The sequence below is a fragment of the Dama dama genome, chromosome 24 (assembly GCF_033118175.1).
Source record: "Dama dama isolate Ldn47 chromosome 24, ASM3311817v1, whole genome shotgun sequence".
NCBI classification, from domain to species: Eukaryota; Metazoa; Chordata; class Mammalia; order Artiodactyla; family Cervidae; genus Dama; species Dama dama.
In genome coordinates this window covers 37,099,553-37,121,636 of record NC_083704.1, presented here as the reverse complement: position 1 = coordinate 37,121,636, position 22,084 = coordinate 37,099,553, and the positions used below count along the sequence as shown (strand labels likewise).

Genomic DNA, 22,084 nt, shown 5'->3' with positions numbered 1-22,084 from the left:
CTAATGATACTTTTTATGCATCCTTTGAACATGTTACTCTATGTCACTGCTTTTGATGGTGACTCTTTTGTGAGTATTTTACAATATACATGATGTTAATATAGTTCTCCATGTCTACAACTATGGGCTTCCCTCGTAGCTCAGCTGGTAAAGAATCTGCCTGCAGTGCTAGAGACCCTGGTTTGATTCCTAGGTTGGGAAGATCCGCTGGAGAAGGGATAAGCCACCCACTCCAGTATTCTTGGGCTTCTCTGGTGGCTCAGCTGGTAAAGAATCTGCCCACAGTGTGGGAGACTTGGGTTTGATCCCTGGGTTAGGAAGATCCCCTGGAGAAGGGAAAGGCTACCCACTCTAGTATTCTGGCCTGGAGAATTCCATGGACTATATAATCCATGGGGTTGCAAAGAACTGGACACGACTGAGTGATTTTCACTTTCATGTCTATAACTGTATAATGAAATAAATAATTAAAAGTATACAAATGAATGGGGCTGTATGAACAAAACAATTTAGAGGTTACTGCACTGTGCTTACAGACTAGTTTTTAACTTACAGACTAGTTTTTATACATGTATCATATATTTGAATATATTGGCATACATATTTTTTTTAATAAAAAAGGATGATATATATGCTTTTTTCTATTTCCTATATTGTAATCATTTTTTCCATGTCAATAAATATTCACCTACAAAAGTATTCTAATGTAAGTACTGAGCTTCTTAAGTGTCACTTTTGATAAGATCTCATGATTTAGAACAAGGATGTGATATCCATCCTACATTCCAATGCCTTCATCCCACCCCAACTCCAATGAATGGTGGGGTGTTGGAAGCCAGGGAATCTCTTTAAAAACACATCTCTCTTCTCAAAAGAATTGAAATTCAGGACTCAAAGAGATATTTGTGTTCATATCAGCATTATTCATAAGAGCTAAAAAGTGGTGTAACCCAAGTATTCACTCACAGATGAATGGATAAGCAAAAGTGGTAAATACATATAGTGGAATATTAGTCCTAAAGTATAGGAAATTCTAACACATGGTACAATATGGATGAAACATGAGGACACTATGCTGAGTGAAAGAAACCAGTCACAGGAAGACAAATATTGTACGAATTCATTTATATAAGGCATCCAGAATAGGCAAATTCGTAGAGATGGAAAGTAGAATGGTGACTGTTAGAGGCTTGCGGGGAAGAAGAGAAGGGTTATTATTTAATGGGTACAGAGTTTCCATTTTTAAGATGAAAGATCTTGGAGATGGATGTCGTGATGGTTGTCCAGCAACTTAAAATGGTTCAGATGGGGGACGTCCCTGGTAGGCTGGTGGTGAGCAGTGTGCCTACCAATGCACAGGACACACGCTTGACCCCTTTCCTGGGACGATCACACATGTCTTGGAGCAACTAAGCCGGTGCAACACAACTACCAAAGTCCACTAGCTACAGTTCGCGCTCCACAACAAGAGAAGCCACTGCAATAAGAAACCCGTGCATTGCAACAAGGAGTAGCCACCATTTGCCACAACTAGAGAAAGCCCTAGCGTAACAACGAAGACCCAGCACAGCCAAAAATAAATAAATTTAAAAAAGAAAAAGGTTAAGATGGTAAAACAACAACAATGCATCTCAGTATACTCGAAAGACTTAGTGGAAGCAAAGTCCCAAATACTAAGTCTTCATTCTGTACTAGGCATCCTCCAAGGTGCGTGATCTCATTCAATTCTCACAACAAATCCCTTAAAGGAAAGGGACCTCAGGGAGGCAGATGAACCTAGAACCTATTATACAAAGTCCGTCAAAAAGAAAAACGCAAATATCGTATCTTAACGCATATATATGGAATCTAGAAAGATGGTGCTGAGGAACTTATTTGCAGGGCAGCGATGGAGACGCAGACATAGATAACAGACTTGTGGATACAGGGGTTGTTGGGGGGCAGGGGGAGGAGAGAGTGGGACAAATGGAGAGAGTAGCATGGAAACACTATCATATATAAAATAGATAGCCAGTTGGAATTTGTGGTATGACTCAGGGGACTCAAACCAGGGCCTCTGTGACAACCTAGAGGGGTGGGATGGGGTGGGAGGTGGGAGGGAGGTTCGGGGGTGGAGGGACATATGTATACCTATGGCTGATTCATGTTGATACATGGCAGAAACCAACACAATATTGTAAAACAATCATCCTTCAGTTAAAAATAAATAAATTTTTAAAAAGGGACCTTAGGCTCAATGGCTTGAACTGGCTCAAGGTCACATCACTAGTAGATGAGGAAGGCTTGTCTCACTCAACTTAACCCCTGCCTGTCTGAATCCAGGGCCCAGAAATTTTCACTGTCTCTTAGAAAGGAGGTAAAATGACTTTGGCTAAGTAGTAAAAGACTGGAAACTTAGTCTGCCTCCACCACAGCCCTGAGTCGTCCAGTGCCTTGTACATTGTAGGTATTTGGTTTTTAATCTATTGAATACAAGAGTGAATAGGGTCCAGCAATGAGAAAAAGACCAGGCATTCCAAGGTCACTGCTGATGGAGTGCTCATTTCCTGCCTTCTCACTCTTAAGCTATCTCCTCAAGTGACTAATATTAGACTTGGGGCCACTCCACTGATAACACCACTTACCACAGGGTCCACTGCCTGCTGCCCTCACTGCCTTCCGTCAGGGACAGCGAGGATCTGTGGCGGGCTCCTGATACAAGTGTGAGTCCGAATGGTACTCTGAGATGGCAGGGGAGACCTGGGGACTGTAGGTCTGGTCCTGTCAACCTGAATTGTCATGGGTATGTCACTTGTTAGTTCATCCTGCATGAAATGAGGATTCCAATGCATAATATGGGGGCAGCCCTAATCTATGTGCAGAGCAGGTGAAAAGCACCCACTGTATGGGATGGAGGATTCTTTCCAAATCCAGGGCTCTTCAGAAAAAGCAAGTTCAGAATTTGATGACTGTTTACCCTAAGAGCTATTGGAATTAAAATTGAGAGACGCAAGAATCTGACAGGCAGTACAAAGAAAAGGAACTGCTTATCCTTTAAAAGCATTTTAATACTGAGCATTCACCAAATAAATAAGCCCCCACTTCACAAACTGAAGTGCACAGAACACTGGTCTGGAAGAGGCTTGAACATCAGGGACAAGAAAGCGGGAAATACTGTTTATGTGTTTTCTTCTGGGAGATCTGCCATGCTCATGAGTGGATTTGAAATTGATCAAAAAGAACTTAAACTCTGTTGAGTTTTTTTTTTTTCAATTTATTTTTAATTGAAGCATAATTGCTTTGTAGTATTTGTTGGTTTCTGCTTTTAACGATATAGTTCCCACGCTTATTTGTCTGCAGCTCCCTACTTGTTGTTATCTCGTGTGTTTATTGAACGTAACAACTCAACATCTGGCGAAGTCATGGGGAAATGTTAAACCATAATATGAGTAATACAAACGTTACCCACACAAAGTTTCTTAATCTCAGTTGTAACATGGGAATAATATTCCAACAACCTCATGAGCGGAGATGACAATTAATGAGTTACTGTTTGTAAAACATGTAAAACAGCCTGACATGTAGAAGTATTTACCAATCATTAAAAATAAATAAAATATTAACGTGCTGAACTATGTTTAAATCAAACCTTAAAATAGCCATAACACCAACAGAAAGAAAAGTCATTTCTTACTATGCTTTTCACAAAAGCTCTTTGCTGATTCATTAAAGTTCTGGCGTGAAATCAGACAGAAACATTAAATTTTTGTCAAGTCAGCCTTCTTGATTCTGTCAGCACAGAAGGTAATGATTCTTACAAGCCTGTGTTAGAATACTAAAAAGGAGACTCCTGACAAAGGTCAAGAGTATCAGGCACGGAGTCCTAACTGGGCCACTCTTGAAGCCATGTGACCTAGACAGTCCACTACCTACTCTCTCCACAGCTCAGTTTCCCTCTCTGTAAAATGGGGGTACCACTAGTGCCTGTCATCACACGATTGGTGGGAAGGTTCAATGGATTAACACTAATAGCAACAGTAAAGCCAAACAACAGAGACAAAGCAACTGAGCTCCAGATTCCAGAGAAGTTAGCTATCCACAGTAATACAGCAAGTACCTGGGCCTGGATTTGAACCCAAGCAATTAAATTCCAAAGCTCCTCTTCACGTCTGCCTCCCACTGATGTAAGGACATACTCAGCATAGCACCTAGCCCATGAGAGCTGCTTTTTTTTTTTTAAAAAAAACATAGTCACTGATTTTAAAGGTCCCAGAAATGGAATGATATTTTAGACCTTTAAGTGTTCTAGAGGTGTAACAAGTAGGAGGACAAGTTCTTTAAGTCTTTGATCCCCCCCCTCATTAACTACTCTCAAAGCATCCAGAGAAGTTCCTTTCCCATGGGAAACAGCTGCTATTATTTGCAGCACAGCTGTAAATGTGCATTATTCCTACCCATTTGAAGCTAGGTGACAATAAGCTATCATTCTGACCCTGCAATGAACTGAAATTGTAGTCACTTTTTCTTATAAGCAAAAGTACCCTAGTCACATACTTTCTTGGTAATTTCCACCTTTCAGGATCTTAAAAAAAGAAAAGAAATGCCTTGCGTTTACAAAGTCATTTGCAGCTGGCTCAGTGATAAAGCCTCGCCGTGTCAGCTTTCAGGAATCCTGTGTTTGTCTGTGTTGTGTTACCCAAGTAGCTTGTTATCTTTGCAGCTTAAGGGCTGACTTGGAAATTCAGGCTGTCAACTATTTAAAGAAAATGGAAGTCCTCACGCCACTATTTTAATTAACTTTCCAGAGAGCAAGGTTTTCTACTTGGTTATGAGAGTGTTAACTTAAAATACTTCGAAGGAAACAGGGCAGAAACAAAATAAGGAAGAGGATCTTTGTTTTAAAAGGCATTCTAGGAAGAAGAATTTGAACACAGCCATGATGACAAAACAGTATAGATAATGTAAAGAAAAGAGAAGAGAGTCAGGAACAAATATTAAGGAGTATGAACGGTAGAGCGTGGGTAGTTAAAATGTATTAATGCAGATTATATGGGGCCTTGAATGCCAGGTTAGGGTTTTGGAAGGTGGATGTCTATGCAATGGGAGATAAGAGATATGTGGAAGTCAACAACAACGATCACATTTATGTCTTAGGAAGATAACAGGGGGTTATGTGTGGGTATTATGCAGTACACAATAGAATCAGAACAGATCCAGGAACTCACTGACTATGTGAGTGAGTTTGGCCTAAAATTTCCATCCATTAATTTGTTAAATGGTGATGATAAAACTGTGGTAGGAACTGCATGAAATCAGGCACGGACTACTAAAATAATGTTATAGAAAGCAGTCAAACAATCAACACACACATGCATACTTTCACAGTCAGGCTGACTGGCGGAGACTAAGGGCTGAGAAAGCCGGCGTTCTGATAGAGAGAAGGAAAGAAGGGAGCTGTCTGAGGTGAAGAAGAAAGGTGGGAGGGAAAAGGGAAAATCCTGAGAGACACGATTCAAGAGAGAAAGGAGCTTATACAGGGGAGGCAGCGGGGGAGCTGGTCTGGGGGCTGGGATGCTGGCGGGTTCAGCTTTAGAAATGCTAAATTTGAGAAAGAATGAGATATTTACAAGGAGTGGGTGGCCCAGAGCAGCCTCAAGAATTAGGTGTTCAATCAGCATTTTAATTAAAAAATGCCACATGGCTCTACTACACGAGGATAGTATCTGAGGATCTTTACTGATCCATAATTAAACCTCAGTGAGCAAACTCAGTGAAGTTCTAAAAGCCATAGCATGTAAGCCAAGAGAGATGCGGAGTTCAGAATTGCCACTGAGGGAGCTCTGGATAGAAAAACAGATTCTCTGGACGGAATCAAGGAAGTATCAGGCATGCCTAAGTTCCCTTTCAGCACTTCACCTCCTTTGAGGAATTTCCCTTTGCTTGTTCCCACCAGAGAAACATCACTTATAAAAACAATCACAGATAACTCCAATCCCAATTACACAAAGATGTTCATCAAAGTATTATTTATATCAGCAAAAAATGGGAAGCAATTCATATTTAAGATAACAGGGGAGTGGTAGATTATGTCCATCAATTTGATGGAATATGAAAGTGGCGACTGTAGGAACCATTCTAAGCACTTTATATATATTAATTCAATCAGTCATCATAGCAATTCTATGGGGTATATACTAATAAAAGCCCTATTTTACAGATGAGGAAACTGAGGCTTGGTAAATTTAAATAATTTGCTCAAGATTGCACAGGTAATAAGGGGCAGATCTGGGACTTCAGTGAGGCTGTCTGGTTCTAATGTCTTCGCTCTAAATAGTATGTAACATTGCCACAAATGCTACTTTTTATTTTTGCCTGATTTTCCTAAATTAGTTTTATGACAAAACTTTGGAGGAAAAATATACCCTCTTCATTCAGGGGATGAGGAAATCAAATAGGAAAGGAGTGGTAACAATGAGCAAAAATTCTGCTTCTTTATATACCCAATGACAAAAGCTCGTATTTCCTATTCTTTCAATCTCATCAACAATAACTAATGTTCGTACAACAAATTATAATCTACAAAGTCCTTGAACCCATTCATAGTGCCAAAACTACCTGGCCAAGTCCCATTTTCATTACTCCCCATTTACAGATGAGGAAATTGAGGCTGAGAATGAGCAGAGGGCTCATTTCAGTTTCATGGTGCTGGTTTCATGAATCCCAGTCCCAAGCTCCTTCTTCTCCTCAGCATGGTTTGGACAATTTCAAAACACTGTCCACCATTTCCTTAGTAATCAGTCAGGAAAGCACCAGGAACACACTGAAATTAAGGAAAATGATTGACTTGGGTTTGGCCAGACTAACTCTCCAAACTTGACATCTTAGGGCTAAAAGGTCTGGGTTACCCAAGTACTGTTCTTTTTAAGACTTCCTCTGCCTCAGGCAAGCCATTTTCCCTAAAGGAGGTTTGTGGAATGAACCTTTTTTCTCTTTCGTTCTTTCCCCGGTCATGTGATTACAGCTGTTTCACACCCATGTAGGTCCCAAAAGCCTCTTCAGAGGTTGCCAAGAGATGGGACAGGATGATGATAATGAAGAGGGAAATAATGATACTTTAATGGTTAATAATAACAGCTAAAATGTATAGAGAGTTTGCTGCATGCCAGATACCGACCGCCCTGGGCAATGTTTCCATACAGTTAATCTCACAACAGACCTGAGAAAGAGGTGCCATTATCTTGATGGGGAAATGAGGCTCAGAGGGTGTCCATCACATGCTTGACCGGGAGAAAGTGGGGGAGGAAGGGTTAGCAGTGCATAGACAGTGGAGTCTGAGCTGTGGGCCCTGAAAGCCCTCATTTATAAATCAACTTCAGACTCAGCCCCTACGCGAAGGAATTCCTTGCATATCTGATCTTCCTAGGAAATATGGCTCCTCCAGGGAAGACAAGAGTGGAGAACACAGCCGCTCTTGATGTTAACGACCTAGAGACTAATTTATCTTCTTTTTATGCCTTGACATTTTCTTTTAATTAAAAAAATTATCAAGGAAGCTATCAGGGAAGATTTACTGGAGAAGGAAAAGGCTACCCACTCCAGTATTCTTGGCCTTCCCTTGTGGCTCAGCCGGTAAAGAATTCACTTGCGTTGCAGGAGAACTCGGTTCAATCCCTGGGTTGGGAAGATCCCCTGGAGAAGGGAAAGGCTACCCACTCTAGTATTCTGGCCTGGAGAACTCCACGGACTATACAGGGTCGGACCACGACTGAGTGACTTGCACTTTCAGTAATTTTTATGATTTCTTCAAAGCTTATTTACTAATCTTTTTTTTTTTAAATCACAAAACAGACTAAAAGGAGAGTGCGGTGAGTGGACCGGGGCATCTTAAGTGGACGCCTCAGTCATTCTACCAAATTAAATGGGCAGATGTGGAAAGTGCGCCGAGTTTCTGAAGTGAAGCATGACTCTGTGACCGCAAGTTTTCAAGCCTGGAGGGCACGATCTGGTTATCAGTCTGTTAAGGAGCACACTAGTCAAAGACCTGGCAGGGAATGAATACTAGTTGATCTGTAAATAATCTACTGGTAAAGTTTACCCGGAGTAGAACATTAACACAGTAGAGGCGAGACTTTCAGCCGGTTGTCAGCCTGTGAGCTGTTTCAAATTGGAGGTCTGGCCTCCACCTTTAACCCTTTCTACTACTCCAACGGCAACTATTGCATGAAAAGAACAGAATGGAATGGATAGAGGAGGGTGAATTCAAATATAAACACTCTCTGATGATTTGGCCAGTTAGGCAGTTAGGACCAGTAAGTGTCTCGGTGGCAACAATACAACTGTTAGGTCAAGTGTATGAAGGGTGAGGCCCCTTCAGGGCAGCTGCAAAAAGAAAGCCCCTATTAATCCCTTAACTAAGCAGCTGATGGATTCAATCTTTTTGTGCTTATAGTATATCTCTTCAAACACAAGATTAGTATAAGTTTAAAAAATCAGCACGGGTTACCCAAGCTTTTTATAGATTTTTTCATTTGCTAACAGATGACAGAAAATAGAACTCTGGAGCATTTCTGAGAACAAGTTCTGTCACTCCGGCTTGGAAAGCTTCATTGCCTGGATTCATTCACAAAAAGAATAGGTTTCTATTTGAAGAGGAAAGAGACCTCCGTCTCACGCCTAGGGATCTACTTTCTTTTGATTTTGCATCCATTGTTATTTAAAATAGCATTAAAAGATTCAGTGAGTTATTTTGCACAGTTATATCAGAAAAGGAACCATACCTGGTGTAATCCCCTTTGGCTTCCTAAAAAAAAAAGACAGATGATCAGTTTGTACTGATGTTAATCAAGCTAAAAGAATTTTTACTTTTGATCATTCTCCACTTTTAAAATGCCTGAGTTTTGTTTTGAATTTTTTTTTCACAAGGAACATTTTCCCTATTTACCACACTGGAGAAAATGTGGCATTTAAGACATTGCTATTACTCATTAATTTTTCCTGTTTTTAACAGACAAATCTATCTGAAAATGCATAGATGATTATTTCTCCTTTTAAGTTTCAAAGATCACGTGATAAATGCTTGTCTACCAGAGCAGCACACTTTTTAGTCTGGATGCAGACCTTTTAAATCATTACACAGATAAACCGACACATGCCATTTACTTTCTTTTTTTAAACCAGCACAGAACCCACTGTTTTTCTACTATGTATGCTTTTAAGAATTAAAGGGCTCTTTAACTCAACCTCAAGAAAAAGTATACAAAAGTTACTAAATTTAAATACAAATTACAGCTGTTGTGACAATTGCCGCCTCCCAAATGCAAGTCACCCAGAGCTCTTTGCCGGGAATATGGTCTTAACGCTCCTTCCTCAGTGAAGTCTAAATTTCATTTTCTTCTGAGACACACAATGCCACATTCTCCCTCATCATACAAACCACACTAAGACAGAAAACGGTGGCTCACAATTTATTCTGGTAAACAACCAGGCGACTTTAGAACGTTAGCTACTGGCCTATGCAAAAGTTTCAGAATTTCAGGCAGTTCACAAAACCAATGAACAAAAATGAGCGGGTAAAAAGCGGTTTGTCAGTTCTTACCTGTAAAATGAGTGCCGCTAACCTGAAGATAGTTTCGCTGTCTACTTCGATTTGCCCCTGTTGGTGGAAAAGGAAAGCATCACTGAACACAGGCTGCCCCAGGTCGTAGCAAATGGCTGTGGAGTTCGGGAAGCTGTCACAGCTTGGCACCTCCAGTTTACGATCAAAATGCAGATCATACCATTCCAGAGCAAAGGGAGGGGGGCGTGGAGAGACGCATCCAGGGTTAAGGGGAAGCCACAGCGCGCGTGTGTGTGTGTGTGTGTGTGTGTGTTGTGTGTTGTGTGTGTGTGTTGTGTGTGTGTAAGAGAGAGAGAGTGCGCGCTTTAATTAGCTGTGGGAAATTGTATTTTGAGAGCAGTATTCTGGAAGGAACACACATGACTGAAAATTCAGACAGACTCTAAATGAATGAACAATTTTTATCTAAGTTCATTTTTACGCTCCGATTTTCTTACTTTGTTCAGTGTTTTCCTGCATCATAGCAATTATTTTGGTACACACACAATGCAAATATTACAAAAAATTTAAGTTCCACTTCTGTGTCAATGAGACTATTGAATTAATATTTACAGTTTTATAGAGAAGATATAAAGCCTTAAGAATCAGTTACAGCAAATGCTTAAAAGACTAATATTCTGTTGCTTTATACTGAAGTCTGATGAATCCTAATTTATCCTTTTTCCAGTATTTTATTTTTTAAGATCCCAAAGAAGAATAGGAGTTTGAGGCTGTAATTAACAGGAATACTTACTCAGGAAGGGATACACAAGTGTGGGTGTCTGTGTGTGGGGGAGTGCCTCTATCAATACTACTCACATATACCTTCGTTTATTTTGTTAAATGTGATGACATATTTAAATACCATTATTGCATTGTATGATAAATTCAACACTTAGTATTAGACTACGGTCATTATTTTAAAAACTTTTTTTTTTTGGTAAGATGCTAGCTTATAAGCATTACCACATGCTAAAACAATTCCATATAACCCTCTCCTGGTGTAAATCCTGTATAATTAGTACTCAGAATGCATAGTGTTTAAGAACACAGGTCTGCAAATTGCCCTGCACTTTTTCTTTCTCCTTTCTACCTGTTGAATCTGGGCTGAAGAGTTTTGTAATTACACCAAGTGTATCAGTGGTAAGTAATTTAGTAGTTTTAAGGTAAACGCACACTAGGTAGGTTTATAGGAGCAGTTAGCTCAGTGAGAATTTCTGGAAGGTTTACGCTTTTCTCTCAAGTTTCCAAATGATTTGACTGGGATTCTCAAAAAAACAAACAAACAAAACAACAACAACAAAAAACACCCCAAAACAAAAACTAGTAACAATAATTCTTTTAGAAGTCATAAAATAAAATATACAACCCCCAAATTGGGGATGTTACAGTGTCAGCAGTGATAATTATCTGTGTTTCCCTTCTATTACAGAATGAAAACAAATTAACTTCATTTTCCAGCATCTAAGTATTCCTTCTGAAACCTAAGGCAGAGGATCTGCTTCAAAGTTTTTTGCTTCAAAAGCTGACAGGCCCAGAGCCTTGGAATTCAAAGCTCGCCTATAATCTCTAGAAACAGATTATAAAATCAAAGAAGCCAGGTTGATTGCAGAAATCAATTGCCCTCTGTCTTTCAGGCAAGAGACAAGCAGTTTTCTAATCTGGTGAAAGATGATGAAGCAGTTAATCCAACAGGTGAGGAAGGTGCTGATCAAGATTTAAATTTTAGAAAGGCTGAATCCCTTCTCTTCAAAGAAAAAGAAACTCATGCAGAGGGAGGGGAGCTTGTGGGGCGGGGGCGGGGGCTAAAAAACATCTTTGAGTTTGAAATTAGATCTGACCCCGTTAAGTCAAATTTGTCTTAAAATTGGAGAGGAGATCAAGTGTGTTAGTTCAAATATTTAAAAAAACAACAACTAAAGATGAATAAAATATATTGAAAATTATTGCCAACTCCTTTGCCACCCTGTGACCCCTTTGCTTCATCAGAACCTTAGATGAGTCATTTGAACAATATTTTACACACCAACTTTTCAATTTAGTAAATGGAAGTCCAGCAGATAAAAAGACCTCAAACAGATACTTTAAAGGAGGCTGCCAAATATTTCTCTAACTTAGAAGACTCATTAAACATTAAAAATGCTGAAATGAGGAGCTGAGGTATGAAAAGTACCAGGCTGGGACAGCTCTAGAGGAGTAGGGAGGCAAACACAAACCTCACCTGTGGGTTTTTTCACCTACACAGTTCTGTTCAGTTCAGGCGCTCAGTTGTGTCTGATTCTTTCGACCCCATGGACTGCAGCACACCAGGCCTCCCTGTCCATCACCAATTCCTGGAGTTTACCCAAACTCATGTCCATTGAGTCGGTGATGCCATCCGACCATCTCATCCTCTGTCATGCCCTTCTCCTCCCACCTTCATTCTTTCCCAGCATAAGGGTCTTTTCCAATGAGTCACTTTTTCGCATCAGGTGGCCAAAGTATTGGAGTTTCAGCTTCAGCATCACTTCTTCCAATGAACACTCAGGACTGATCTCCTTTAGGATGGACTGGTTGGATCTCCTTGCAGTCCAAGGGACTCTCAAGAGTCTTCTTCAACACGACAGTTCAAAAGCATCAATTCTTTGGCACTCAGCTTTCTTTATATTCCAACTCTCACATCCATACATGACTACTGGAAAAACCACAGCCTTGATGAGATGGAGCTTTGTTGGCAAAGTAATGTCTCTGCTTTTTAATATGTTGTCTACGTTGGTCATAACTTTCCTTCCAAGGAGTAAGTGTCTTTTAATTTCATGGCTGCAATCACCATCTGCAGTGACTTTGGAGCCCCCAAAATAAAGTCTGACATTGCTTCCCCATCTATTTTCCATGAAGTGATGTGACCAGATGTCATGATCTTCGTTTTCTGAATGTTGAGTTTTAAGCCAACTTTTTCACTCTCCTCTTTCACTTTCATCAAGAGGCTCTTTAGTTCTTCTTCACTTTCTGCCATAGGGTGATGTCATCTGCATATCTGAGGTTAATATTGATATTTCTCCCGGCAATCTTGATTCCAGCTTGTGCTTCATCCAGCCCAGTGTTTCTCACGATGTACTCTGCACATAAGTTAAATAAGCAGGATGACAATATACAGCCTTGACATACTCCTTTTCCTATTTGGAACCAGTCTGTTGTTCCATGTCCGGCTCTAATTGTTGCTTCCTGACCTGCATACAGATTTTTCAAGAGGCAGGTTAGGTGGTCTGGTGTTCTCATCTCTTTCAGAATTCTCCACAGTATGTTGTCATCCACACAGTCAAAGGCTTTGGCATAGTCAATAAAGCAGAAATAGATGTTTTTCTGGAACTCTCTTGCCGTTTTGATGATCCAGTGGATGTTGATCTCTGGTTCCTCTGCCTTTGCTAAAACCAGCTTGAACATCTGGAAATTCACGGTTCACGTATTGTTGAAGCCTGGCTTGGAGAATTTTGAGCATTACTTTAGTAGTGTGTGAGATGAGTGCAACTGTGTGATACTTTGAGCATACTCTGGCATTGCCTTTCTTTGGGATTGGAATGAAAACTGACCTTTTCTAGTCCTGTGGCTACTGCTGAATTTCCCAAATTTGCTGACATATTGAGTGCAGCACTTTTACAGCATCATCTCTTAGGATTTGAAATAGCTCAACTGGAACTCTATCACCTCCACTAGCTTTGTTCGTAGTGATGCTTCCTAAGGCCCACTTGACCTCACATTCCAGGATGTCTGGCTCTAGGTGAGTGATCACACCATCATGATCATCTGGGTCGTGAAGATCCTTTTTGTACAGTTCCTCTGTGTATTCTTTTTTTTTTTTTCTTTTTTAAAAAATATGGAACGCTTCACGAATTTGCGTGTCATCCTTGCACAGGGGCCATGCTAATCTTCTCTGTATCGTTCCAATTTTAGTATATGTGCTGCCGAAGCGAGCACTCCTCTGTGTATTCTTGCCACCTCTTCTTAATATCTTCTGCTTCTGTTAGGTCCATACTATTTCTGTCCTTTGGTGAGCCCATCTTTGCATGAAATGTTTCCTTGGTATCTCTAATTTTCTTGAAGAGATCTCTAGTCTTTCCCATTCTATTGTATTCCTCTATTTCTTTGCACTGATCATTGAGGAAGGCTTTCTTATCTCTCCTTGCTATTCTTTGGAGCTCTGCATTCAAATAGGTGTATCTTTCCTTTTCTCCTTTTGCCTTTAGCTTCTCTTCTTTTCACAGCTATTTGTAAGGCCTCCTCAGACAGCCATTTTGCTTTTTTGCATTTCTTTTTCTTAGAGATGGTCTTGATCTCTGTCTCCTGTACAATGTCACAAACCTCTGTCCATAGTTCATCAGGCACTCTATCAGATCTAGTCCCTTAAATCTCTTTCCCACTTCTACTGTATAATCGTAAGGGATTTGATTTAGGTCATACCTGAATGGTCTAAGTGGTTTTCCCTACTTTCTTCAATTTAAGTCTGAATTTGGCCGCTCCAGCCACCTACACAGTGGCCCCAACACAATTGTGGTAGAGAAAGGCACCGGAGGGTATGCAGAGGTAGGGTCCTTGAAAAGTCTCATTCCGGGAGGAGAGGACAATGCCTGGTTTGGCAAAGCCCCACATTCTTTTACACATCTTAGCCCCCACCTCACCTTTCAGTTAAACACTGTCCTGGAAATCCAAGGCAACATATTTTAAGTTCCAGTACTGATTGTCAAGGTTATCTGACCTTTGCATGGAGTTCATCCAAAACAATGGGTGAACCAAGAATAATACGATTTTGCCTGGTTCTTAGTGCTTTCATATGGTGAAACTTAATTAAGACTTATACAGAACTCTAGAATTTCATGTCTGAAGGGTAAAAGTTCTTTAGAAACGGCAGTCTGCTCTTGGAGAGAACATTTCTTTTACTTACAACCATGGCAACAGAGGTAACCTTATAGGTATTGGGCAAGCTAACACTTGAGAAAGGGATCACCTCAAAGACAGGGGTAATGGGATCCTTCAGTGGGTTTCCATGACTGTCAAGGATAAACAAAGAGAAGTGGCGGCATGAGTCAAATGATGCAGCTGAATGCACAGAGGTAACAGGAAACAGTACCAAGTGCTGGGGCTACAGTCGCGCTGCTAATTTAACTGGATCATGGATTCCATCACTAGGTCACCGAGTTCAGGCTGCACTCTGGACATCTTATCCTTGTCCTGGGCTTCTTAGCCCAGTCGACCAAGACATCATGCTAATGAGGTGAACTCTAGGTTTTGATTCCCAAGTAGGCGATGAGAATAAAAGAACGTTTTAGAACTTGCAAGGGAACTTAGTGAAAACATGACTCCTGTGATTTTACCTTCTCAGTGATGGTACTGAAGAACAGGACCAAGAAGTATACTACTCAGTCTCCCAGCAGATGTTGACTCTGCACTCTTTCTGCTCTACCATGCATTAGTTAACTTAATTAGCTATGACTCCGGTGCAAACCTCACCAGGAATCTTCTAAAAGCATTCTTCTGGTAAAAATGGAATCAGATGAGGCCAGAAAAATGACTCCAATGCCACTTACACTGTTGGTAGGACAGCATGTCACCATCAAACATACACATTGACAGTAGAATGGGAAAGCTACTTCTGAAGACCCATTCTGCATTTTCTGTATTGATACAGTCCTCCATGGAAACTTATTCTGCACTATAGCAGTGAACGTTAATAATCTGGTCACAGATATTAGGATTGAGAACTACTTGATAAAGTGTTGAGAAATCCCAGTTTGTTTCCAAGTCTATTACTTTAGGGTTAAATCTACAAAAAAAAAAAAAAAAAAAAATTAACTTGCAGAACATCAACAAACAAATGTAGAAGAAATGAAAGAGATAAAAAATTACTGTTTGCAACAATTATAGTACTGAGGTACTGATTGATATAGTATTGATGCAGGCAATAAACTTCAATAAATAAAAATAATGATTGGTTTTTTTATATATATTGATATATATAGATATATATTCAAATGCTATTCATTTGGTATATATTCAAATCCTAAGAAAACGAAGTAAAACTAATTTTATAAGAAAACCTACAAAAAAAAAAAAATTGGGTGAAAATTAGAAGAGAAACAGGTCAGCATATTTACGTGATCACAAAGGATTACTCCACAGGGGAAAATTAATTACAAAGGGGAAAACAGGAATTCTTCAACAGTGAAACCTGACAAGTACTATCCTACCCAAGGGATGAGATATCACCAGTAATTAGGAAAACCAGCATCATGTGCCTTCTGATGATATGTACTGAGAAGAATGTGTGTGTGTGTGTGTGTGTGTGTGTTAGTCGCTCAGTTGTGTCTATCTCTTTGCGATCCCATGGACTGTAGCCCACCAGCCTCCTCTGTCCAAGGATCTTGGACAGGCAAGAATACTAGAGTGGGTAGCCATTTCCTTCTCCAAGGGATCTTTCGGACCCCCGGGATTGAACCCAGGTCTCCTGCACTGCAGGCAGATTACCACCTGCACCACCAGGGAAGCCCTGAAAAGGACGTAACTTCATCTATACACAGTGCTGGGCTAGTACATGTTAATGTTTCACAACCAGAAATGGGGTAGGGGGTAACAAGAACGGATTTGCATAGTTTGTTGATTTCCATGAAATCAACATGTACACATTCCCACCATAGTGGATTTCAAGCTGCCATCATAGTATTACAGAACATAGCGTCGGGAAGTTATGTGAGAATTGGCTCTCACAGTTGGTACTGACTGGCTCCAGTACACTGCTGGGTAGTCTTCCTGCCAAAAATACATCACTGGATCTAATTATGAGGAACCTTCAGACAAACATCTGGCCCATTCTCTTCAAAAATGTCAGTGTGATGAATGCCAAAGAAAGGCAGACGAACTATCTGCAAGCAAAGAAGGTTAAAGAGTCCTAGCAACTAAATGCTGTGTATTACCTCAAATGCTTGATCCCTCTGGGTCAAGAGGGAAAGCTGTTATAAAGGTACTACTGATATAAAACTGAACTGTATGTTAGGCAACATAGAGCTTCAAGGTTAAGTGTTTTGAATGTGATTGCTGTTATATGGTTCTGTAAGAGATGTTCTTGATCCCAAGAAATACACCGTGAAATATTTAGGGGTAAATAGTGTTAACTTACTCGCAAATGGTTCAGGGTAAAAAATGAAACACATTTGGAGGTGTGTGGGGAGAGAGAGAGAAACAGTACCAACGTGGAAAATGTCAACAATGGGTGAATTTGGCTTGGCAAACATACTGACATTTCTTGTGCTATTCATGCAACTCTTCTGTAAGTCTAAAATTATTTCAAAATAAAAAGCTTGTTAAAAAATGGATGTATTTTCCTGGAGCGTTGGGTATCTATTTGTTTTGACTTCCTCTCCCTTCCACCCTGACTTCCCCCTGCCCCCACTTTCAGAGCAGACCATCCCATTCTTTTGGAGAACTGCTTGCTTCCTTCCTCATTTGGATCTAATGGAAATACAATCATCCTTCTGTGGGCAAGAGATGGAGGATGGTTCAAAGACTTCTCCCTAGGGATTTTCCAAATTAGAACTAAGGGATCTCTCTGGTGATGAATGACAAGGGGAAGATGTGGACCAGAGGCAATCAGTGACCGTAGATGGACAGAAAGGAGCATCTTAATATTGGTAGTCGACTGTATCCACTGCTAGGCTGGGCCAGACTTCAAAGTCTGGCTAAAGTTCAAAAACTGTAAAGAATGATACCTGGTTTGCTACCTACATGCTCTTACCTTGGTTTACTAGTAAGCCTGCAAACAGTGAGATGAACTAGTGGGACAAGGATACAAATGAATGAGTTGGTACTAGAGGATCCTGGGAGCCTCTCTAATACCTTCTGTGGACACGTCTACATGGAGGGAGGATTCTGCCAGGACAGAGAAACCAGAGCAATTGGCTGACTACTTTTGTATACAATCAGGCAGGAAAGGGTCCACATCAACACTTAATACCATCTAACCCTGCTTATTTAACTTATATGCAGAGTACATCATGAGAAATGCTGGGCTGGAAGAAGCACAAGCTGGAATCAAAGATTGCCGGGAGAAATATCAGTAACCTCAGATATGCAGATGACACCACCTGTATGGCAGAAAGTGAAGAGGAACTAAAAAGTCTCTTGATGAAAGTGAACGAGGAGAGTGAGAAAGTTGGCTGAAAGCTCAACATTCAGAAAACTAAGATCATGGCATCTGGTCCCATCACTTCATGGCAAATAGATGGGCAAACAGTGGAAACAGTGGCTTACTTTATTTTTCTGGGCTCCAAAATCACTGCAGATGGTGATTGCAGCCATGAAATTAAAAGATGCTTACTCCTTGGAAGGAAAGTTATGACCAACCTAGACAGCATATTAAAAAGCAGAGACATTACTTTGCCAACAAAGGTCCATCTGGTCAAGGCTATGGTTTTTCCAGTGGTCATGAATGGATGTGAGAGTTGAACTGTGAAGAAGGCTGAGCACTGAAAAATTGATGCTTTTGAACTGTGGTGTTGGAGAAGACTCTTGAGAGTCCCTTGGACTGCAAGGAGATCCAACCAGTCCATCCTAAAGGAGATCAGTCCTGGGTGTTCATTGGAAGGACTGATGCTGAAGCTGAAACTCCAATACTTTGGCCATCTCGTGCGAAGAGTTGACTCATTGGAAAAGACCCTGATGGTGGGAGGGATTGGGGGCAGGAGGAGAAGGGGACGACAGAGGATGAGATGGCTGGATGGCATCACTGACTCGATGGACATGAGTTTGAGTAATCTCCAGGAGTTGGTGATGGACAGGGAGGCCTGGCGTGCTGCAACTCATGGGGTCGCAAAGAGTCGGACACGACTGAGTGACTGAACTGAACTGAACCATCTAACAAGACGGTTCTTGCTAGGCCATAAAAACATACTTTCCTGGTGAACGGTGATAGGAAATAAAATTTCCTATCTTCTAGAAGTTATCATGCCCCTAAAGGGCCAGGCCATAAATACCACACTTGCACTCCCTCCTTCCCATGTGTAAATAAACCAGTACTTTCTCCTTTTTCATCCAAGCTAGTTGTGAGAGGCAATGTCCACAGAGGATGGTCTCAGTGAACATTGTTTCCATTCATTCTTTCAGATTGACCTCAGTACAACTAACATTTTGAGTTAGATAATTTCTCCATGGGGGTAGGTGATCTGTCCTGTACATTGTAGAGTATTAAGCATCATTCCCAGCCTCTGCTCACTTGATTCCAGTAGCAGACTCCCCCAGCTGAGACAACCAAAAACGTCTCCAGAGTTGCCAAAGGGTTCCTTTGGGAAGACGAATTAAGAACCGTTGCTCTAGATTCACTGTTTATTCCTAGATTAAGCTAGAATCATCAGAAACCTACAAACCAGAACCAGAAGGATTTCCCCAGGTAAAACGCTTTTTTAAAAAAAAAACTGTGTTCCAAGCACCACTCCTCTAGCTTATGTTGAGAAACAAAATAAGAAATAAGCCTCAGAAACTCAGTATTTTAGTAACTTTAGGTGTGTTGTTCAGGACGTGGTTGATTACACCATATAATATCCCTTTACGGGGACCCATGAGAGCAGTTTCTGATTCTTAGGACCAGTGATAACTACGTTCCTTTCAGCAGCTGCTTTCTTTTTAACCTTAATGACCATTGTGCATTATGTAAGTGATTGTAACACCCTCGAGCGTTGGCTCTTAGAAAGTGTATTTCAAATTTGTGGCTAAATGCTTTATACTCACCATGTTGAATGTTTTACACCAACCTTAACCTGGCAGCATCTAATTATTTCCACCTTTGTTTTCTCACAAATAATTCTTATTTCATCACTTAACATATTTTAGAGTTTTTTCCCCCTTTTTATTGAAGTATATATGGTAAAATACACAATTCTGTGCAGCTTGAAGAATTCTGATGTGTGTATATACTCACATAACCATCACCTGGATCAAGATATCAAACATGCTTACTAATTTTTTCACCTTAGGGAAATGTATATATATTTTATAAACCACATCAAATCAAAAAACTGATTTTGCTAATTAGAAAGGTACAAAATAATACTGCAAAATTGTTTCAGCTTGTAATTTTTTTATTACTAACCAACTTCAGCATTTCCCTTGCAATTGCCTATTATTTACTATTGCCTATCTGTGAAATGACCCTTTTTTTCACTTACCTATTTGAGAATTTATTTTTACAACTTGAGCTACCAATATTAATTCTTTGTCTGGTCTATGGAGCTGAAATTGTGTCCTTCAAGCTGTTCCCCTCTGGCGTTCTCTCCTCCTGTGAAGTCAGACTGGACTTGGGCCTCCCACACTGGAAGAATCTATGGGCCCTTGAGTATGTAATTTTTTCCTGAAACTCCTCAGTTACTCCTCCGCAAAATGGGGAGTGATAAAATTGAAGTACTGAGTTGTCTGGAGCATGAAGTATAAATATAAAGCATTTATCATGAAGAGTAGCCCCTCAAGACTCAGTGTTAATCTCTCTGCACTGATGTTTACCGTGTTGCTTTTTACATCCTTATATATATCATTATATCTATGGCTCTCTACTTTGGTCTGGGACACTGCTCAATTTTTATGTAGTTCCATAACATTTAATCACTCTTCCTTTATACTATGTCTCAGGATCTGAGAAAGGCTTTAACTTTCCATAATAATCTTTGACATTCTTTTCCACTTATGTTTTTAAAGAAAATTTAAAAATAATCTCATCAAGTTTTTAAAAAGATACAGTAGTTTGTCTTCCTCTTTGGAACTATAACACATCTCTATTGAAATTGCTCTAAAGTGATCATAAAGTTTTATGATATAACATGAAGATCACCTACATCTGTGTCAGGATTAATAATCAGTCTTTTACATTTTCCTATATAAATAGGCCACTTTTTTTTCATTCTGTTAATCTGGTTATCCTTATGTAGGATTATTATTATTATTTTTAGTGTATTTAACTTATATTCAATTTCTTTACCAAAGCCAATAATGCTAATAAACTTTGGCTAATTTATTTTTATTTCCTAGACATGTAGTGAAATTGTAAATAATATTTTGGTGCAGTTCTTTGCAATGTATGGTGGTATAGCTGATGGCACTGTACTAAAGAAGACATTTTACTTAACACATCAAAATAGCACTCCTTCCAAACAATGCCAGTGGACCAACTTGAGTTAGTTCTGGATTAACTTTTTGGCAAGGTCCACTAAAGCATGCCACACACACGCACTATGGTACAGCAATTCTACTCCTAGGTACACACATAACAAATATGTTTACATATGTCCTCTAAAAAGCAGGTGCTAGGATCATCATGGCAGTTCCACTTGTGATAATCAAATACTGCAAGCTACCCAAAAGCCCATTTATGTAAATGTGAAAGTGAAAGCCGCTCAGTCATGTCCGACTCTTTGCAACCCCATGGATATACAGTCCATGGAATTCTCCAGGCCAGAATACTGGAATGGGTAGCCATTCCCTTGTCCAAGGGATCTTCCCAACCCGGGGACTGAACCCAGGTCTCCCATATTGCAGGCGGATTCTTTACCAGCTGAGCCACCAGGGAAGCCAGTAAACTGCGGTATATTCATACTCTGATCTGCCACTCAGTGGGGAAAATGAATAAACTGGCTGCAACTACACACAGCAACATGAATGAATCTCATAAATATAATTTGAGCAAAAGAAGCCATACGTTAAAAAAGTATAAACTGTAGGACTTCAGTTTTATAAAATACAAAATCAGCCCAAACTAATAAATGCTAATATAAGTCTTGGTAGTTGGGGAATTAATGACTGGAACAACACGTGAGAGACTTCTCACGTATTGGTAATGTTTGTTTCCTTGACAGTGATGCTAGTCGCATGTAGGTGTTCAATTTGTGAAAGTTCACTGAGCTGCACAATTACTGCACAATTGTAATATAATTACAATTATATACACTTTCCTATGTGTACACTTTAATATAGAGATAAGGGAAAAAACAGAACTACCGTTCTAACCTCAGTCCTTCCCATTTTTCCCATTTTACTTAATGTCAGTTTGATCCTGAGTTGCTCAGGTCCAACGTCTCTTCTGGGTACAAAGTTGGGAACTGAGTAACCTGTGCTACTGTGTGTGGTGACCGTGTTTCCACCTTCGAATGCAGTATAACCTTACTTATCTTCTTTATTGTCTTTCTACATATCCACCATCACCTCTATCTAATACGTTAAAATCCATGGCTGATTTATGTCAATGTATGGCAAAAACCACTACAATATTGTAAAGTAATTAGCCTCCAACTAATAAAAATAAATGAAAAAAAAAAAAAGCTCCCAGGGCATGGGTTTTTATCTATTCTGGCCCTAGCTATATCTCCAGGACCTAGAACACTGCCTGGCAGGCAGCAAGTACTCAGAACATTTGTAGAATATCAACTAGAAGAGCAGTGACAGAAAAAGTTATGAGAGGGAGAATTTTTACCTTTCCTTTAAAAAAAAGGAAGGCTTCTTATA

General features: G+C 40.0%; 1 protein-coding gene and 1 non-coding gene across 5 annotated transcripts in view; both read right to left on the bottom strand.

Moving 5' to 3' along the window:
• Positions 1–22,084, bottom strand: part of FRMD4B (FERM domain containing 4B) — a 352,299-nt gene that overhangs the window by 63,339 nt on the left and 266,876 nt on the right. For all 4 annotated transcript variants that reach the window (XM_061128101.1, XM_061128099.1, XM_061128100.1 and 1 more), the window contains 2 exons: positions 9,575–9,631; positions 8,757–8,779 (listed from right to left, as the gene is read on the bottom strand). In XM_061128101.1, coding sequence (XP_060984084.1) covers positions 8,757–8,779; positions 9,575–9,631 — 80 coding nt within the window. The remainder of the gene's footprint in view (positions 1–8,756; positions 8,780–9,574; positions 9,632–22,084) is intronic.
• LOC133046356 (U6 spliceosomal RNA) lies at positions 13,422–13,528 on the bottom strand. The gene has a single exon (XR_009690487.1). It is a non-coding gene; the product is annotated as a U6 spliceosomal RNA (small nuclear RNA).